This window comes from Rhinopithecus bieti, unplaced genomic scaffold (assembly GCF_001698545.2).
Source record: "Rhinopithecus bieti isolate Rb0 unplaced genomic scaffold, ASM169854v2 scaffold_25396, whole genome shotgun sequence".
Lineage (NCBI taxonomy): Eukaryota > Metazoa > Chordata > Mammalia > Primates > Cercopithecidae > Rhinopithecus > Rhinopithecus bieti.
In genome coordinates this window covers 779,266-800,451 of record NW_016812016.1, presented here as the reverse complement: position 1 = coordinate 800,451, position 21,186 = coordinate 779,266, and the positions used below count along the sequence as shown (strand labels likewise).

Genomic DNA, 21,186 nt, shown 5'->3' with positions numbered 1-21,186 from the left:
TTTTGTTTGCGCCAGAACTCAGAAATGTGTAGACGTTTGTGTTTTTATTATGCTGTGGATGTTGTCAGCTGAATTTTCAGAAGCTTCACCAGCAGAATCATCTAGATTTTTCTGAATTGAGATTATGGGTCAATAGTCTAATTTTACAAAACATTCCAACCCTGATATTGCCTGTGTCCTAGATCTAGACCAGTGGCCCTCAAAATGTGGTCCCTGGATCACAACACCTGGGAACGGATCAGAAATATAAATACTCCAGCAGATGCCAGACCTACTGGCTTAGAATTTCTGGTGCTGAGGTCCAGGAGTCTGGATTTTAACGTGCCCCCAACCCCTGCCGCACCCCAGGTAACACTGATGCACACTGAAGTTTTAGAACCACTAATCTAGACTATTTACAGCCATGTTTTTAGAAAGGAGCTGGAGAAATAACTAGAATTTGGAGCATTATTGAAAATCAGCCCTTTTTAACTCAAATGGCTGGGATTAAAAGGGTGAAAAAAAAAACAGCCTTACTTACCTATTCACAGGGATCCCAGAAACTCCATTAAAAACCCAACTGCTAAAGAATGGGTATTTAAGTTCATTAAGATTTCTAGTTAGCTGGAATTTAATTAAAAAACACTTTTCCTCCAACTCTGGATGTCAAAACCTTTCCAAAAATGCTAAGGTTGTTCTTCCAGGTGCTAATGCTGGCCTGAAGGAGGGCACTGGGCAAGTTCTACATCTCTCCACCCTCTCTCTTGCCTCTGCCTCAGTCTTCTCAACTTTGCTCTCTCTCCCTTTGCATTCATCCTGACTCTTCCTCTGCTCCTCTTGCCTCTCCACCCCCGGACTCCTCCTCTTCCTTCCCAGTTTCATCTCCTTCTCTGGAAGTTCATTTCCGGACTCAGAGGAATTCTTGGACATAAAAAGGCACAGCCCTGAAGGTAGGGCTTCATGCCCGCACCATTTTATCCCCTAAACTCCCTGGCCTCTTGCTGCGTTCCGCAGGCACGTTTTAGAGACACATGAATTACATGAAAAAGCACATATGTCAGCCTTTAAATATTTTTAAAATTGTTTTTAAGTGAAAGCATTTGACTAGAAGCCACATCATTTTAAAATTCTGGGAATTTTAAAGAAAAAAGAGGGAGATTTTAAAGTCTGCTGCTTACAATTTCCTTAAGATAAGCAAATCAGGCATCATAGCAGACCAGTAATCTCATATGTATATATTTGGTGACCATGAGTTCTAGAAGTTAGCAAACCCAAATATTTTGAAGTCGCCTGGAATTCCTACTACATCAAAAGGCTGAGAAGTTGAATAACTTTGGCCATAGGTTGTAGGTAACGTGTTGAGGAGTTTATTTCACTTCCAAGTGCATAGCAAATAGTGGCCCGCTATAACTTATCTGGCTGATAAAACTACAGGAGCTCTTTCTGTAGGCTTGATTACATGTGCAGCATGAAGAAATGCATGGTGGTTTTGTGAAGGCAGGGGCCATCAGTCCTTTCACGTACATTGCGCTATCTTCCAAGTAGGATGCAAAGACTGGGTCAGTGATGTCCCATGGCCACATCCAGGGATGAATCCCTTCCACAAGTGAGACCAAAGGAAATGGGCACTGAGACTGAGCTAAAACCTTGTTGATCTGATGTAAGAAAATACCCAAAACCTGCAGGCCAAAACCACTCACAGGACCAGCTGATGCGATGTGAATTTTAGCCTCTTTCATGTCATCTGATGATCTCAGCAGAGAACAAAAAGGTCCAGTGTTCACCTGGTCCTGCCCTTGAGGGACTATTTGGGTTCTCCAGAAGTGGACCCCCAGGCAAAGACTGGGTACCTGTGGCTTATCTGGGAGGTAATCCCAGGAGGCACAGGGAAGGGAGGGAAGTGAGCCAGGGAAGGGAACCAATGAAGGAGTGTGATGAGCAGGTTGCCATTGTAGACAGCGCAGTCCTGCTAGGGTCCCTCTGAGGGACCATATGGAATGCGACTCTGAACTGTTGCTAGGAGGGATGGGGAACTTATCCACCTATCCCGGTCCACAGCAGCTGAGAGTTGCTCCTGAGGTGTTAATACCCAGCACTTCTGGATTGTACTCACGTGGGCCATGCATGTTCCCAGAGCCCGAGATGCAGGCAGTGATCAGGGTGTTCAGCATGTCTGAGTGACCACTGGGATGGCCCAGGGTATGTGGACAGGACACTAACATCAAGGTCCATGGGTCCACCTATTGCTGAGAACTCTCTGGCTTCGTGTCTGGCCTCTGAGTACATCGATTCCCTGACTATTCTTTGGAGGTGAAGAATGAACCACAAACACAAAAGACTCCAACTCCTGTCTACACTTATCGCAGCTGAGCTGCAAGGCTCTGAAGTCATTTAACCTCACCAAGGGTGAGTTTCCTCACTGGCCCAGAGAAGGATTTGGACTAGGTCATTTCTGAGAATAAAAACTGCCCCTCCAATAACCACAGGCTGTTCTGAGGCTCCTACAGGTTTGCACAAAGCCCTCCCCAGCTCCCTGCATCTGCCTGCTGTGTTTATGAATTCTACTGTTATCCAAGGACTACCTGCATCTTATTCACTCTGTATTTGTCTTTAAATGGACTCATTTTTACGTAGATTTGTTTGGAAATCTATATGTCATCTGCTGTAAATAATAGGTAATCCTAAAAAATTCACAAGTATTAAATATCACTCCTCCATGCACTTTCTAAAGTCACTTCCCATTTCACCAGGGTTCCACACCCACACTGTGGAGAAAATCAAGTTGGTGTCTATCACATCAAGTGCTCTGTAATAACAGTGACCGGGGATTGAGCGCCACCAGGTGATGGGCAAGTCATACACATTATTACGTCATTTAGTTCTCACTAGGCACATTGACTTTCACTCCTATGGTGGGTGGGAAGTATTGTGGTTCCATTTCACAGATGAAGAAGCTGAGGCTCTGAGGGACAAGGCAATTGGCCCACAGTCTCGCAGATGCTCAGCAGTAGCAGGAGGTTCCTAATCACAGGCTACACTCCTCGCTGGGGCTGTGCAGCTCACTTGTGGGCAGTACTGTCTTACCTGGACCCAGGGGCCAGTCAGGCCAATTCCCTGTGCTGGCCTCACCCAAATTCTTGGTAGCATCTTTCCCCAGAACCTTCATAATATTCTTACAGGGCTGATACTTCTTCAAATGTCCACACTCTATGTCACAATATACATAAAGGTGTATAATGCGATGCTTTTTCCTTATTTTTCATTATCTATGTTGCTTTATTTTTTCTACTGAGAATATGGATCGCTTTTGTAAAAAAAGAGAAAAACAATAGAAAGTTTAAGCTTGTTTTTTAAATTCACTGTCATTTTCCATCAAGAGTAAAGGAGGAACCCCATTCTTTCTCCCCTTTATTTGAAGAGTACCCAGGATGGCACTGCGTGAGTGACAAGTAAGGAGAAAGCCCTGTATGCAGTGAGGACAGATGCTCACAAAGCAACATGTGGAAGTGTTGGGGAGAGGGCCTGGGAGGGCCTGCGGGGTGCTGTGAAGGATGCTAGGGCCCCGTGTCTGAAGGCCATGTTCTGGCAGTCTGAGGTTGCCACCAAACAGAAGAATGGGGATGATCTACAGGTGTCAACAGAATAGCAGGGTGACGTCAGACACTACTAAGGCCCAGCTCCCAGCTCAGACATCCAACAGGCTCAAGGCCATCGTTCTCTAGGCCAACTATTGAGCATCTGTCCTCAGGGCCCTCCTGAGGTGCATTCTCACTGCTATCTCTGTGTTTCTATCTAGGGTGCCCACGTGTCCTACTAGCTGGCCTGAGACAGTTCCAGCCTGCATTGACTGACTTGTGTAATTACAGACAGCACCCTCTTTTGCACACTGTCCTGGTTTGAACATATTGTACGTGCTCAAATGCAGAGGGGCAGGTAACACAGACAAAGCAAAACTGGGTTTCCCTAGATTCTAGTTCTGATTTTCCCCTCAACCAGCAGAGTAATCCTAGACAGCAAAGGCTGGACAAAGTGAAGGGATGGCAAACATCCGGTGCTAACCCTGACTGTCCAAAGAGGCTGCCTGGAGTTCCCTGGGCATGGCAGGGAAGAGTCTGAGGTTTTGTCAGCAATTTTGATGAGTTGTAGGCATGGAAGGGGTGGGGAAGGGCAGCCCATGTGCCCTAATTAAGCAGCCCTTCCACTAAATAGTCTCCATGGGTCGTTCCGCTCTGATATTTGAGCTCAAAAATAATCAGAAAAGGGCCATGCTTAAAGTTATCTGCCATCTCTCGTTCTGTACAACCCTGGTGATCCAGAATCATTCTGCTTTCTGGTGATGGGATTCTCCTGGCAAAAGCAGAAAATCCAATCAGTTAGTGAGAATGATGATGAAGAATCCCAAGAAGGAAATCACCCCTGTTCTGCAGAGAACAACTCCACATAACCCTGCAGGAAAGTCAAGTGGCTAAGAACCCCTGGCATCTCCTCTGGGGCTATTGGTCATGCTATAAGAGGGAGCTCTAGGGGAAGTAGAAATTTCTTCCTCTGTTCTCCTGAGACTTCTCCTGTGGAGCAGCAATCTCAAAACTCTTAGCCAACAGGACAGAGGTATCGCTGTGTCCAAATAACCACTGCCCAAAGCAAGGTCCTTCCTAAATTCGGTGTTGGGGATTGGTATGACAGGTAAAACAGCCCCTTGTCATTGTAACGCCAGCAGGTTTTGCTAGCCTAGCATAGCCAACAAGCTTCATAGTCTGTGTTTCTCCCAGGAAAGAGGGGTGTGTGTATGGGTGTGTGAGTTCACTCACAAAGACTCAGTTGAAATTAACAAGTCGAGAGAGAGTGACTGCAAAAGAAGTAGTGACCGCTAAAGTAACACAAAGAGAAGCATGTAAAAGATGCACTTTCACCATTCCGTTCAATACTGTAATTAAGCTGCATAAGCCCAAGGATGTGTTCCGCTCACCTTGTTAAGCCGTTCAAGCATTTCTTTTAGCAGGAGTTGACATTCACACTCATTTTCGTACCTGCAAATTGGACACGTAAGTGAGAGTTGGGTGGCTACCATGCTTTGATATGTATGGATCACATAATCAGCATTAAATTCAACCTGGGTACGATGCCCTCTCCTTTAAGGAGAGGGTCTTAATTTTAAAGTAGTAGCTAATGAATGCTGCATTTCCTAGCCGACTGCCTCCCAATCAGAAAGTGGTAACATTTGCACACTGCATGGAGTAACCAGGGGCAGTTAGCGAAATAGGAGATTTCCAGCCTGAAGGCCCCAACCCCAGCCCCTACAGTCTTATTCCCAGCCACCCCAAGGATGAGGGAATTATATCCTGGCCTACCTAAAACCCAAGTGCAGCAGTGGCAGAGACGGGAGACTGCCCTGCACAATCTACACCACCATTAACCTGACCGTACTTGGATTTCCTATACTATTTTATTTGCTGACACATGTAATGTGTCAATTTTTCCAGATTATGTCATTTAATCCTTACATCACCCTAGAAGAAAGCAGTTATTGTTAGTGCTGCATTAAAGATGAGGAAACTCAGGCAGATGCTCCCAACACTTCGCCCTCCTCCTAGCTCCCCACACAGCGACAGCCTCCTCTGGGCAAGTGGGTGGGGCAGGCTGGACATGCCAGGGAATTAGGGCCTCTGGGAGCAGCCCCCAAACTCTGAAAGAGGCAAATTGGAGCATAAGTACCCCAGCTCCTTTTCTGCTCAGCTGGGACAACTAAGGCACGTTCTATACCCAGCAGGTGGAGCTCCAGTTGCCCATGATGGGAACTTGCTTGCTAGTGCACTCAACACTGGCTGTCTTTCCTTCCTGTCTCATCTCTTCACTCCCCTACTGGTGTTCCCCGAGGACGTGTTCCAAAGAAGCTACTTGCCCTCACATCCCTGTCTCAGGCTTGGCTTCTGGTGGACTCCAAACTAAGAGAAGGGTGGAGTCAGACCTGAGACTTGAGTTAGACACCAAAACTGTGCTTTGATAACCATGCTATATTGTCTGGATAGAGAAACGAACTCCCCCAATTTAAACATTCACAAGATTAAGAAAGCAACAAATACGAGGAGCAGGTGTTTTTGTTTGTTGTTTTTTTTATCCTAGTCGATTTCTTTCTGGACTTCTAGAAAATGAGGGGGATTGGGGAAGCACAGACTTCAGAAATCATTCTGGTCAGAATGAAAGTTTCCCTCTGCGGATATTTTAACCCTGAAGAGAGAAGATTCCTTCCTAAATGACTCCTCCCCTTGTTCCCTATAAGGTGACCCACAAATGCCCATTCTCGCCTTCTTCAGGAGTTAGGGCCCTTGATGTTTGGCAAGCATAGGACTGCCTAGAAGGGAAACTACATTTTCCAGCATTCCTTGCAGCCAGGTGTGGCCATGTGACAAAGTCCTGACCAATGGGATGGAAGCCTAAGTCTGCATGGCAGCTTTCAGATACCTTTAGTAAGCAATGGTGTATGTGTGCCCTTTGCTTCTCATTTTCCATCCCTACCTCCATCCTGCAGCCAGAAACATGAATGCTGCATTCCTGAAGGCCACACAGAACCTTCTGCGTCCCAAATACTGTAGAGCATCATACTAAACTGCTTAACCAGACCTTACACAAGCGAGAAACATTTTGGATAAGCCAATGACATTTTGGGTAAGCCACTATCACTTTGTCTGATTTTTTTCTGTGTGTGGGGGGGAGGGCGGGGGTGGTAAAATACGCATAACATAAAATTTACCATCTTAACCATTTTAAGTATACAGTTGGTGATATTAAATACATTCATAATGTTGTGAAATCACCACCAACATCCATCTCTGTAACTCCTCATTTTGCAAAGCGGAAACTCCATACCCATTAAATACCAACTCCCCATTCTCCCCATCCCCAGCCCTGGCAACCACCATTGTACTTTCTGTCTCTGTGAATTTGACTAGCCCAACTACCTTATGTAAATGGAATCATACAATATTTTTCTTTTTGTAACTGGCTTATTTCACTTAGCATAACGTCTTCAAGTTTCAACCATATTGTAACATATGTCAGAATTTCCTTTTTTAGGGTGTATAATATTCTGTGTATCCACCACATTTTATTTATCTATTCCTTTGTCGATGGACACTTGGGTTGCTGCTACATTTTAGGGCGCTATCTAGGAAGCTATCTGTTGTGAACAATGCTGTTACGACCATGTGTATGCAAGTAGCTATTCAAAACCCTCTTTCAATTCTTTTGGGTATATGTACAGAAATGGAATTGTTGCATCATATGGTAATTCTATTTTTTAATTTTTTGAGGAACTGCCATACTGTTTTCCACAATGGCTGTACCATTTTACAGTCCCATTAACAGTCCACAATGTCTCCACATCCTAACAAACACTTATTTTCTGTTTGTTTGTTTGTTTGTTTGTTTTTATAGTTGCCATCCTAATTGGTCTGAAGTGGGCCAATGTCAATTTGGAGTTTATGTCATTTATAGTTGAAAGCAATCCTAATTAACACTGAGCCCAACCCACAAAGCATAGTTTTCTGTGCCCTTGCATGCCCATGCCATGGGTTCAAGTCAAGTATTCTGCAACCATGAAAGATACTAGAAAATCACACCACTGTGTTCTCAGAAGGAAAAGTCCTGAACTGAAGGAAAAACAATTATGAATATGTGCAATGTGCACACATTCCCAGATCTAAAACCATCTGCGAAGCTGAGTTCCATCTAGGAAGCTAAACATCTCTGCACAAGTTTTACATTTCATACCAGGATGTTACATTTAGTAGTTTATTTTGTGTATTGCCCTAACAGAGCCAGAAATTAGTTTTTGAGTGTATTATTAGCTTTGAGAATAAAACTGTTAATAAAATCTAACTTTCTCATTGCTCTTTTCTGCTGGAAAGATCTAAGAGTTTCCTGTTCTTAGATATTTCTGCTGGAAATATCTAAGAACATGTTTGACGATCAACACATTAACCTGATATTGTGGGTAATTTTCATGCTGTAAAGACAAGTCTAGATATTATATTAAAGAGAAGTGATTTCCAGGCACGGTGGCTCATGCCTGTAATCCCAGCACTTTAGGAGGCCGAGGCAGGCGGATCACAAGATCAGGATATCGAGACCATCCTGGCTAACATGGTGAAACCCCGACTCTACTAAAAATACAAAAAAAAAATTAGCCAGGCTTGGTGGCGGGTGCCTGTAGTCTCAGCTACGGGGGAGGCTGAGGCAGGAGAATGGCGTGAACCCGGGAGGCGGAGCTTGCAGTGAGCTGAGATCGCCCCACTGCACTCCGGCCTGGGCGACAGAGTTAAAAAAAAAAAAAAAAAAAAAAAAAGAGAGAGAGAGAGAGATTTCACTACAAAGAATTCATGATAATGTATATATTCATATAAGTATATTCATAAAGTGAAAAAACTGGCTTCAATTAACTGTTTTACATAAATTATTTTTAGTTTTCAACGATTTGGATAATTGAATCTGTCATTGTATTTTGATAGTTTTGTTTTTATTTCATTCTTGTTTTATTTAGTGTTTTGTTTAGTCTTTGACCTGTTAAAGACCTGATTTTGAAATTATTCAACTGCCAGGTACTAGCACTAGATTATGACTAGTGCTAGCATGGAACCAAGGCTGCACATACTAGCCCATTGCTGCATTATTTTCCCCTGGCTTTAGCTAGCCATCAACTCACCTCTGGAATGTAAACTCAAGCTTGGCATGCATGTGTATGTGTGTGTGCCTATGGATGTGGATGAGCGTGATTTCTGTAATGATTTGCAATTCCCACTACCACAATCCAAATGTCAAAACTTCTCCAAGGGGGCAAAGGGAGAGAATAAATTAATATGAATTTTAAATAAATCACAGAGCCTGAAGGAACTGCTTCATGATGGGCATATAACTCAGAACCAAGTGCAATCAGTAAAGACCAGGAAAAGCCAACATGGCGTTTCCTTCAACTAGGACTCATGGATGTCATGCTTGCCAGCCAAAGTAAGTAGACTATGGTCTAATACCAATGCAAAGGCCATCCAGGGAATCCTGATGGCCCATTAAGCTGCCCTGGATGTCTGAGCCACAGGGCACTTTCCCCCTTTGCTTTGGAGAACATGAGCTTCATCTGAATGAGGTCCTATTTCTGGGCCTTACACTGCAGGAGTCCAAGAACGGATTCTCTCAAGATACAGTGTTCCCAAAAGAGCATAGGCCCAGGGTGAGAAAACCCAGGTTCAAGTTCTACCACCCACAGGCCATCTCCCAGGTTCAGTTTCCCCATGAAGTGCTGTAACAAGTGGGTTTTCCGGTCCCTTCTACCAGTTCCAAGTCTACTTCTATAGATTAAACCTCAAAAGAGTTGACAGGAATCCAATCAATAAATGTGATTTGATAAATGTGTTCAGAACACAACATTGAATAACCTGCCCAGGATTCAGATTGAGAAACTGGAACTCAAACATAGAGCAGGTTTGGAGAAATCCTCTGACTACCCTATACCAGGGGGTTCCCAAATCTGGCTGGAATGACCAGTGGCCCTCATTAAAAATGTGTAAGCTTCTGGACCCCATTTGAGGTTCAGGGTAGGGCCTGAACATCTGTATTTTAAAATTCATTTATGAAATTTTAAATGAATGAATCTCTTATATGGTTAAATAATTGTGTGTGTGTGTGTGTGTGTGTCAGAGTCTTGCTCTGTCACCCAGGCTGGAGTGCAATGGCGCAATCTCAGCTCACTGCAGCCTCCGCCTCCCAGATTCAAGTGATTCTCCTGCCTCAGCCTCCCGAGTAGCTGGAACTACAGGCATGTGCCACCACACCCAACTAATTTTTGTATTTTTTTAAGTAGAGACAGGGTTTTCACAATGTTTGCCAGGGTGGTCTCGAACTCCTGACCTCAAGTGATCTGCCTGCCTCAGTCTCCCAAAGTGCTGGGATTACAGGTGTGAGTCACTGCACCCAGACCACAGTTAAATAATTTTTTTAAAGATATAAAAAGATGTTCTGTTAAGAGTCTCCTTCCCACCTCTGTCTCCCAATTGCCCAGTTCCTACTCACTTATCCCCCTCAGGTAGCCAGTGTCATTGGGGCATGTGCCTATGTGTGTGTCTGTGTGTGTGTGTGTGTCTTTGTGTGTGTCCTGAAATTCTTTTTATGCAAACAAACAAAAAAACTCTATTCTTCTCCCTTTTTAAAAAACTAAATGACAATAACATACTTTTTTCCACTGCACAGTATTCCGTTACATGGAGGAAGCACCTGTCTCCTATTAATGAGCATTTATTTGATAATGAACGTTTATCCAGGCTTATTGCAGATCCTGCTGCAGTGAGTATATTTGCAGGCATGCTATTGCAAATGTGTACCTGCTGGAGTGTACCAGTTGCAGTATACCTGTTGCAGTGAGTATCTTTACAGGCATGCCATTTCATACCTGCTGGAGTGCATCCTATAATAAATTCCTCGAAGTGGCCTTCTGAGTCAAAGAACACACACATTTATAACTTGAAAAAATGTTGACAAATTGCATATTTTTTAAAACAGCTCCTATGTGATTTTAACACATTACTCAATCTGTGGGAGGGGAGACCATGCCCTGGACCAGTGCTTCTTAGTCTTCAACATTTAACTTTTTAAACTGCAGATCACTTAGGGAGCTTGTTAAAATGCAGATTCTAATTCTGGAGTTCTAGGATGGGCCTAAGAATCTATATTTCTAGCAAGTTCCCAGGTGATGCCAATACTGCTGGTCCATGGACCGCACTTTGAGTATCAAGACCCTAGAGGACACATAGTGAGCCTAATTCCCAGGTGTCAGCTGCCATGCCATGAAGGCAATTAGACTTAACATGCCCAAGACCTAAATTCCAGTCCCGGAACAGTAATTCACTAGCTGAGGGGCCTTGCCCCAAATTCCTACATTTTCTGAGCCTCAGTCGCCTTATCTGTAAAACAGGTGCGGTAAAGATAAGTCTGTAAGGATTAAATAACACCGGTACATCTCAAAAACAATGTGCTGAGCAAAAGAAGCCGGACAATAGAGTACTTGCTGTAAGATTCTATTTTTGTGGAACTCTAGAATAGGCAAAGTCAATCTATGGTGATAGAAATCAGAATGGGTGCCTCTGGTCTGGGGCAAAGGGGACTGACTGGGAAAGGGGAGGAGAGAACTTTCAGGGGTAGTGGCAATATCTCACTTGTTTTGTGGTAACACGGGTATATACATTTGTTAAAACTCACTGAACTATGCACTTAAAATATGTGCATTTGATAACACATATTTAGTGTAAACTGACGTGTCATCAAAATAGAAGCTAGTCTTAAGGAAATGTGCCACCTGCGTGCATGGATGAGGTCATCGATCGACAGGGGACCAGAAACAGACCTTTACCCCTGCGTGGGTAGCAGCGTGCTCCCAGTCCCGCGCCCCCGGGGCGGCCCACGCCCTGCCTCGGTTTCCCCCGATGGCCGCCGCTTACTTGCTTCGGAACTCGTCGAGCGCGCGCTGCGCCTCAGTGCCCTGGCGCTCCAGCCGGGCGCGCTCGGCAGCCAGGTCCCGGGCGCGCTGGCGGTTGCTCTCGACTTGGCGGGCGAGGGCGTCCTCGGGCCCGACCAGCTCGCCCAGGCGCTGGAAGGCATCCAGCTGCCGCCGGAGCCCGGCGTGGCGCTGCTCGAGCGCGCGGGCCCTCTGGACGTGGGCGGCCACGCGCTCGCCGAGTCCCTGCAGCGCCGCCAGGCTAGTGGCCCCAGCCCAGACCTCGTCTGCCGGGCGCTCAGGCTCGGCGGCGCGCGAAGCCTCATCGGCGCGCTCGTACTGCTCCTTGCGGGTCTGGAAGACGTAGCTGCGCCGGTACATGGCTGCTCTGGCGCGGGCGCGCGGGCGGCGCGGAGCCGGCTCTCCAGGAGGCCCCCGACGCAGCCAGCAGCCCGCTAAATAAACACCGGCGCGCTGCTGGGACGTTCCAGAGCCGATCAGCAGTTGGGCCCGGGCGCGGGAGAAGAAAGGAGCAGCGGCCCGCTTTGTGCGGCGGATTAGCGGCCCATACAGCTCTGGGGTTGGAAGGTTACGCGGGCAATGAGGTTTTTGTTCTGTGCTTGTTCAGGCCTGTTGCTTTTGATTGAATGGAGGGTCAGGGGACACGGGAGGCATGACACTCTTTTGACTGGTTCCACTGTGGACTGTGAAGGAATCCCCAGGCGAGCTCTTTAAACTTGGACTAGCTCAAGAGCCCAGGGCTTGTCACTTTGTCTCCTCTCTCATTCAAACTCAATTGTAGAACTCTTTAACAATGCCATTTTTTTTCTGATTACTTAAGCAATTCTTTTTTTTTTTTTCTTTGGTCTTTTTTATTTCCAATTGCTCGGTTATGCATGCAGCAATTCTTTCTCATAACCATAACACGACGTTTAGCACCCCTCTCTATGGCAAAGGTTCTTAACCATGGATGCAAAATAAAACGGCATGTCTCCATAAGTAGTGAGGTGTGTCGCAAGTAATTTCTTAATAATACCAGTGCATATTTGTGAAGAGCCTACAATAACTTAGGAGACATGCACGGTTATGTTTTTATAATTCACCCATGCTCCGATGGAGTTTGACATCCTTTCTTGAACGGAAAAAACAAATAGAGCCTCACCCATGGGGCTATAATAGGTGGCTCACGCCTGTAATCCTAGCACTTTGGGAGGCCGAGGTGAGCCGATCACCTGAGGTCAGAAGTTTGAAGCCAGCCTGGCCTACATGGTGAAACCCCGTCTCTACTAAAAACACAAAAATTAGCCGGTCGCGGTGGCGCTGCCAGTAATCCCAGCTACCCGGGAGGCTGAGACAGGAGAATCGCTGGAACCTGGGAGGCGGAGGCTGCAGTGAGCTGAGATCGCGCCACTGCACTCCAGCCTCGGTGACAGGGTGAGACTCCGTCTCAAAAAAAAAAAAAAAGAAAAAAAGGTTGCTTTTTTCTTTTCTTTTTTTTAACATAAAATGTAGTACAACAAAATTTTAATAAAAAATGAGATGGAGTCTTGCTCTGTTGCCCAGGCTGGTCTCAAACTCCTGGGCTCAAGTGATCTGCCATTAATTGGCCAACCCTCAGTTAGAGAATAATAAAGGATTTTTCGCCATTATGTTTAATTTTAATTTTTATTATGGAACAGTTGGATTTTAAGGACAAGCTTTTAAAATAAATAAATAAAATATATATACACAAAATAGCTAGATTTTGACAAATTTAAAAGTAAATTGTGGGTGTTGAAAGAAATATATATATAGAAAAAATAGCTAGATTTGGCAAATTTAAAAGTAAATTGTGGGTGTTGAAATTAATACCACTTGATGAGAATGTTTCTGAATGTAAATATTTTGTCATATCTCCAACTTTAAAATCATTATCAAAAGGGTTGTTTTCTTAAAAGTAAGGATTAGTAGTACCATATAATTACTAACTATATGAATTGTGTGTGATTATACTACAAATTAAAGATGGAGGAAGAAAATTACACAGATCTTTGTGGAGTTTATTATTACACCAAATTATTACCTTAAGATAATAGATTTAGTCTGGAATAAAGCTCTGTAAGGCCCTAAACTGTGCTGGTGACATGGTTATTGTTCTATTTCCTTAAACCATTTAAAATTAGATTTGGTCAGGTGCAGTGGGCCACACCTGTAATCCAGAACCTTGGGAGGCCAAAGTGGGAGGATATCTTGAAGCCAGGAGTTCAAGATGAGCCTCAGCAACATAGTGAGACCCCCATTTCTTTTACTTGTAAAATAAAATAATAAATAAAAATACATAAAATTTGATTGTATGGTCAAATTGAGGAGAACCACATGAATATTTTTGTAGGTGCACATATACCATGCTGATAGCATAGTAAATTGACTTCAGGCTTCCTCGAGAGCAAAACCAACATATAGCAAGAGTTATAAAATCATTTGTTCCCTTTGATATCGTGTATCAGTCAGATATTGCTACAGAACAAACTGCCCCCAAAACTAAATGGCATAGAAGTATTTATCACTGCATTCCCTGGGACTGGGAGCTCAGCCGTCTTCCAGCTGTAGGTCTCCTTTCAGCAGGGGCAGCTCTGCTCCCAGTGTCCCTCAAGCTTCTGAACTAGCGATGACAAAAGCACAAGAGCAAGCCCAGCCATACAAGCTCATCCCAGGCCTTTGTTTGCATCATGTCTGCTGGCATCCTATTGGTCAAAGCAAATCACGTGGCCACAAATAAAGTCAAGAGGAGGCAAGGAGGAGTCAGGGCTCAGCCTGAGGCCCTGGTAAGGGTATGGGTGGATAATCCCATCATGCTGGAGGGGAGAATCAGGACCCACAACTCAATCGACCACATATGGGAATCCCATTTAAGAAAAATATATTCGGCCGGGCGCGGTGGCTCAAGCCTGTAATCCCAGCACTTTGGGAGGCCGAGACGGGCGGATCACGAGGTCAGCAGATCGAGACCATCCTGGCTAACACGGTGAAACCCCGTCTCTACTAAAAAAAATACAAAAAACTAGCCGGGCGAGGTGGTGGGCGCCTGTAGTCCCAGCTACTCGGGAGGCTGAGGCGAGAGAATGGCCTAAACCCGGGAGGCGGAGCTTGCAGTGAGCTGAGATCTGGCCACTGCACTCCAGCCTGGGCGACAGAGCGAGACTCCGTCTCAAAAAAAAAAAAAAAAAAAGAAAATATATTCTAGAAACATAACAAAAAATTATTTCAATTTAATCCAGTGAAATAAACACTCAGAAAATATCTCCTCACAAAGCATAGCCTCAGAGTTAACTATTGCACAAAATCAAGTCTCTGCCCTCACGGTGCAGGTGGTGAATCCATACTGACTAATGAAAACACAAGATGATCTGGACAACTTCTGAAATAAAGATCTTAGCAAAATGCTGTGGTTGTATTGTCTAACTTCAGGTGCACTGGGAAATGCAATCCTGCTACGTGCTTGGAAGGAGTGTGCAATATTTGTCAACAACCCTAAAGACCATATCACTAGTGGGAGGTTATTCAGTAGGAATAGAGATCATACGCATAAGGAAGAAATCATTGCTGAATGAATTTGTTAATTCAAGAGACATGTTTGTAGAGATAGGTTCCACAGGACTTGATGAAAGGTCAGTTATGGAAGAGTTACTCTAAATACAGTTGAATGGCACTAGTTTGGGGGCAGGGACAGGAAATGTATGTTGTTAGAATAAGAAAGATCTGAGGTTAAGTTCTGGTCCCATCACTTCAGTAAGCGATGTAACCTATCTAGTCCCAGTATGGAGACTGGTAAAATGAGAATAATCGCTTATATAAGTAGGGTAACCATATATCCCAGTTTGCCTAAGATGGTCCACATTTACACCCACTATCTCAGCGTAAATATAGCAAGCATCATCTTTCACTCTCAAGGGTATCTGGGTTTGTCTGAGAAAGACATGTCCTTTATCTGGCCTGCATAACCTGAACATATAGCCTATATCTGATCATAAGGAATCTTCCAGATAAATTCCAAAGAAGGAACATTCTATTAATAAAACAGAAGGGGGATGGTATTCTATAAAAATGTTAATATCATAAAAGACAAAGAGAAGCTATGAAAATGTTCCAGATTAAAGGAGACTAAAGAGACATGACAGCTAAGTGCAATATAGGGCCGAGTGCAGCGGCTCATGCCTGTAATCCTAGCACTTTGGAGGCTGAGGTGAGTGGATCACCTGAGGTCAGGAGTTCAAGACCAGTCTGGCCAACATGGCGAAACTCTGTCTCTACTAATAATACAAAAAATTAGCCGGGCGTTGTGGTTTGTGCCTGTAGTCCCAGCTACTTGGGAGGCTGAGACATGAGAATTCCTTGAATACGGGGGGACAGAGGTTGCAGTGAGCCATTATCACACCACTGCACTCCAGCCTGGGTGACAGAGTGAGACTCCGTCTCAAAAATAAAAATAAATAAGTAAATGCAAGATGGATCCTAGACTGGATCTTGTAGTGGAGGAGAAAATCTGCTCTAAAGGTTATCATTAGGTTCATTAACAAAATTAGAATATAGAGAGATTAGACCATAAAATTGTATCAAGATTAAATTTACTGAAGTTTATGACTATGCTACAGTTACATAAAATAATATCATTATTCTTAGAAAATATACTCTGAGAGGCTGGGTGCGGTGGCTCACGCCTGTAATCCCAGCACTTTGGGAGGCCAAGGTGGGCGGATCACGAGGTCAGGAGTTCAAGACCATCCTGGCCAACGTGGTGAAACCCCATCTCTATTAAAAATACAAAAAAATTAACAGGGCGTGGTGGTGCACACCTGTAGTCCCAGCTACTTGGGAGGCTGAGGCAGGACAATCGCTTGAACCCAGGAGGCAGAAGTTGCATTGAGTTGAGATAATGCCAATGCACTCCAGCCTGGCAACAGAGCGAGACTCCATCTCAAAAAAAGGAAAATATACTCTGAGCTATCTAGGAGCAAAGACCCATGATGTATGCAACTTGTTCTCAAATGATTCTGAATAAAATGACATGTATAAATATAAATATAAATAAGTATGAGAGATAGAAAGGAAATTAGACAAAATATTAAGAGGTGAATCTGGGTTGTTTGTACTATTCTTGTCATTTTTACTAGAAAGTTTGAAATTATTTTCCAAAACACCTGCAAAAAGTGTGATCACCTTTGCAGTATAGACATTTAATAAATACAACTTGCTTTATGTTATAGCTATATATATATGTATAATGGCTAAGAGAGGGAGAGGTGCAGAGAGGAGAATGGCTTAGCAAACTGCAGTAACAATAGGAGAAAATGGGCTATAACCATGGAACAATTGTACTTATTTATTTTATTTATGTATTTACGTTTTAAAAAAACAAGGTCTTGCTATGTTACCCATACTAGTCTTGAACTCCTGTGGTCAAGCAATGCTCCTGCCTCAGCCTCCCAAAGTGCTGGGATTACAGGTGTGAGTTAGCACACATTGCCCCATCAAACAATTTTAACCAGCAAAGCACAGTGGCTCACGCCTGTAATCCCAGCACTTTGGGAGGCCGAGGCGGGGGGATCACGAGGTCAGGATATCGAGGCCATCCTGGCTAACACGGTGAAACCCCGTCTCTACTAAAAATATAAAAAAATAGCTGGGCACCTGTAGTCCCAGCTACTCGGGAGGCTGAGGCAAGAGAATGGCGTGAACCTGGAAGGCAGAGCTTGCAGTGAGCGGGAGATTTGCGCCACTGCACTCCAGCCTGAGCAACAGAGCAAGATTCTGTCTCAAAAAAAAAAAAAAATTTAACCGTGTGGAACATACTTTGATATAAATGAAAATGCTTATAACAAACTTGAAGGGGAAAAGAAAAGCAAAATACCAGATGCATGGTGATTTTAGCAGTATAAAAATATCAGAAATTAGTGAAATATGCCAGGTTTAATGTTCATCATATCTTTTATTCCATTTAAAGTTGTTTAAGGCTGGGTGAAGTGGCTCATGCGTACAATCCCAGCACTTTGGGAGGCCAAGGCAAGTGGACTGCTTGAGCCCAGAAGTTCAAGACCAGCCTGGGCAATGTGGTAAAACCCCATCTCTACAAAAAATATAGGCACATGCCTGTAGTCTCAGCTACTCAGGAGGCTGAGGTAGGAGGATCACTGGAGCCTGGGAGGCAGAGATTGCAGTGAGCTGAGATTGTACCACTGCACTCCAGTCTAGATGACAGAATGAGACCGTGTCTCAAAAAATAAATAAAATAGTTATTTAAATGTAAAATAAACTTTTAAAATTTTTTAATTAAAATTTTTTTCACTAACAAATATCTAAAAGCCTGAGTAAAACAGGCTTAGATGCTTTGCCTTTTAGTCAATTTCATACTGTAGCATTTTGAGCCATCCCTCTCAGTTAAGATACATTCTGAGTTTGCTTTGGACATTTCACAGAAACAAAAGGTAATGGAGATAATCATATATTCCTTAGAGGTGGGTTTCACGTTAGGTCTCTGCTGTCTACTATTGTGTGACCTTGATCAGGTCAATCTGTTTTCTAAAATGATGGACTTAAGCTAGAGAATATCTAAGGTTCCTTTCTGCTTCAGAATTGTCTTCTTCCAAATCTCACACGTTGAAGTCCTAACTCCCTCAAAGTGTGGCTGCCTTCAGAGATGGGGCCTGTAAAGAGGTAATTAAAGGAAACTGAGGCCATTAGGGTGGACCCATCTGTGGTGCTTTGTTCTGGAAGCCCTAGCAAACGAATACACTGCTCTAACACTGACTGTACCTTTTACCATCCCTCCTTTTCCCAGAATATGCAAATGTCTGCCACAAGAGGGCCACCCCGCGCTAAAATTGAATGCCCTGCCACACGGTCCCACCAGGGTGCACAGTTTGAAGCCTTTCCAACCAAATTGGACCAACTCAAAAGGTAAATCAGCTATGGAAAGTCTCATTTTGAATAAGGTGGCCAACAGCCCAGGAGTGAAAGGGCAGGCAGACCCCTGGCTCCCGGATCCCTGCTATCCCTGCTTCCTGTAGCCGGACCTCTCTGTGAGGCCCCAGTCCCTAAAGACACACCTGTGAAGTATGCTCAGTGCTCCTGGAAGTGATGAGTCTGCAGGAAGGGTCATAGCAGATGGAGAAACACACTCAGAAGCAAGGCTGTCTCTCCAACTGCACACATGTAGTTGACTCTGAAGAGTTTCTGGAAAGTGAAGCCTGATATTCAAACACTATCAAAGAGAGCACTAAGCATCCAACCTGCTTTTCTCAGGGTCTAATTCAGAAACTGAAGCAAGTACCCAAAAAAACCCCCCAAATTTGTGTGACAGCAAGTGTGTGCCTGGTTCTTTGACTGATGAGCACCGACAAAAGGCAGGATTACCAAATGTAATGCAGGATCCTAAACTGGACCCTAGACTGCAAAAATAAAATCTACAAGGGGCATCATATGACAAATGATGAAATTTGAATATGGAATGGGGATTGATAAAAATATTGTATCAGATTTAAAATGTCTAATTTTAAACATTGTATTATGACATGTAAGAAAATGATCTTGGCTGGGTGCTGTTGCTCACCCCTATAATCCCAGCAATTTGGGAGGTCAAGGCAGGAGGATTACTTGAGCCCAGGAATCCAAGACCAGCCTGAGCAACATAGTGAGACCCCATCTCTACCCCAAAAATACAAAAATTGGCCGGGCATGGTGGCACACATCTGTAATTCCAGCTGCTTGGGAGGCTGAGATGACAGGATCACTTGAGCCTGGGAGGCAGAAGTTGCAGTGAGCCAAGATTGTGCCACTGCACTCCAGCCTGGGTGACAGAAGGCCACTCTGTGTCAAAAAAAGAAAAAAAAAAAAGAGAGAAAGAGAGCGGGAAAGAGAAAGAGAAAGAAAGAAAAGAAAGAGAGAGAGAGAGAGAGAAAGAAGGAAGGAAGGAAGGAAGGAAGGAAGGAAGGAAGGAAGGAAGGAGGGAAGGAGAAAGGAAGGAAGAAAAAGAAAGGGAGGAAGGAAGGAAGGAAGGAAGGAGAAAGGAAGGAAGAAAAGAAGGAAGGAGAAAGAAAGGAAGGAAGGAAGGAAGGAAGAAAGGAAAGAAGGAAAGAAGGAAAGAAAGAAAGAAAATGACCTCATTCATAGGAAACTGGTTTGGGGATAAGGAGGCATGATGTCCAACTTACTCTCAATGGTTCAAAAAATAAATAATAGACATGCATTTATGTTGATATAAACATATATAAATACATAGAATAATAAAGCAAATGATTGGTGGATTTAGGTATGAGGTATAGAAGTTCCTTTTACTCCTCCTGCAACTTTTCCATAAGTTTGAAATTGTAACAAAAGAAAAAGTTACCTCTCAAAATCCCAACACCTCCAGGAAAATTGTGCTGACAACAGGTGTTTCTTAATGATAGCAAGAAAATGCAAAAATCTTCCTTTGATTCACCAGATGGTATCATGATCTCAGCAACCAAAATTTCATTGACAACCACAGTAGGAGTTTTACACCTACCGAAACGATGGTATGGATTTTCAGACACATCTGGGCTTGCCTTCTCTACACAGTCTCAGAATGTCCTTGAGACATTGTCATACCAACTCATCGTCATTCTGATTATGCATGAAAAGCAGCCCTTCCCATTACCTCAGAAATGCAGAAATGAGTCATTGTCCCAGCGGGTGCCATCCTCAGGACTGAGTCTGGAGAAGTCTCTTTTACGGTTATAATTTCTGTGGCTATAAATCTAGCCATGGTTTTCATATTTCTGCTCTGTATTTCTCTCTAAGATATCATTAAACAAACCTACCACCACTTTCAAGTTGGGTCAGCCTACATCTGAACCACAGTCCCTTTCCTTCTGGGAATAGATTGTCAGGTGGTTTGATGTATTACCAAGCCACAGTTGTCCAACTGGCATGCCCACTCTGTCCTAAAAAGGAGGATGTTCCAGCCCTGCTTTGTATCAGTTAGGAAATAGAGTCCAAGGAACTGGGCACATGCATCCATGAATATATTTCTTCTTTTTTTTTTTTTTTGCAGTGGGGTCTTTCTCTGTCTCTGGGTCTTGCCCAGGCTGAAGTGCAGTGGTACAATCTCAGCTCACTGCAGTCTCAACCTCCTGGGCTCAACCGACCTCCCACCTCACCTGCCAAACTAGCTGGGACTACAGGTGCACACTACCATGCCCAGCTAATTTTAAACTGTTTTGTACACACAGGAGTCTTGCTGTGTTGCTCAGGTGGTCTCAAACTCCTGGCCTCAAGTGATCCTCTTGACTCAGCCTCCCCAAGTATTGGGATTACACATGTGAGCCGCCATGCCCAGCCCATGAATATATATCTGATAGAAATATACATTCATGTATTCATAGATTGAAACATACATTTGGGGCTGGGCATGTGGCTCTCACCCAGCACTTTGGGAGGCTGAGGCAGGTGGATTGATTGAGCCCAGGAGCTTGAAACCAGTCTGGGCAACATGGCGAAATCCTCTCTCTCTCTCTCTCTCTCTCTCTCTATATATATATATATATATAAAATACAAAAAAATAGCTGAGCATGGTGGTGTGCCCCTATAGTCCTAGCTACTGGGGAGGCTGAGGTGGGAGGATAGATTGAACCTGGCAGGTCAAGGCTGCAGTGAGCCATGATTGTGTCGCCACATTCCAGCATGGGCCACAGAGCAAAAGTCTATCTCAAAAAAAAGACAAAAGAGCCGGGCA

General features: G+C 44.0%; 1 protein-coding gene across 5 annotated transcripts in view; it reads right to left on the bottom strand.

Annotated features, from left to right (window-relative positions):
* The window catches only part of BFSP1 (beaded filament structural protein 1), a 51,184-nt gene that overhangs the window by 26,878 nt on the left and 3,120 nt on the right, over positions 1–21,186 (bottom strand). The window contains exons 4-5 of one of the 5 annotated variants that reach the window (XM_017895506.1): positions 18,538–18,664; positions 4,946–5,006 (exon numbers count right to left, since the gene is read on the bottom strand). In XM_017895506.1, coding sequence (XP_017750995.1) covers positions 4,946–5,006; positions 18,538–18,664 — 188 coding nt within the window. Of the gene's footprint in view, positions 1–4,945; positions 5,007–11,459; positions 11,871–18,537; positions 18,807–20,108; positions 20,301–21,186 lie in introns of those variants that run through there. The other 4 variants (XM_017895509.1, XM_017895507.1, XM_017895504.1 and 1 more) reach the window with 4 other exon arrangements.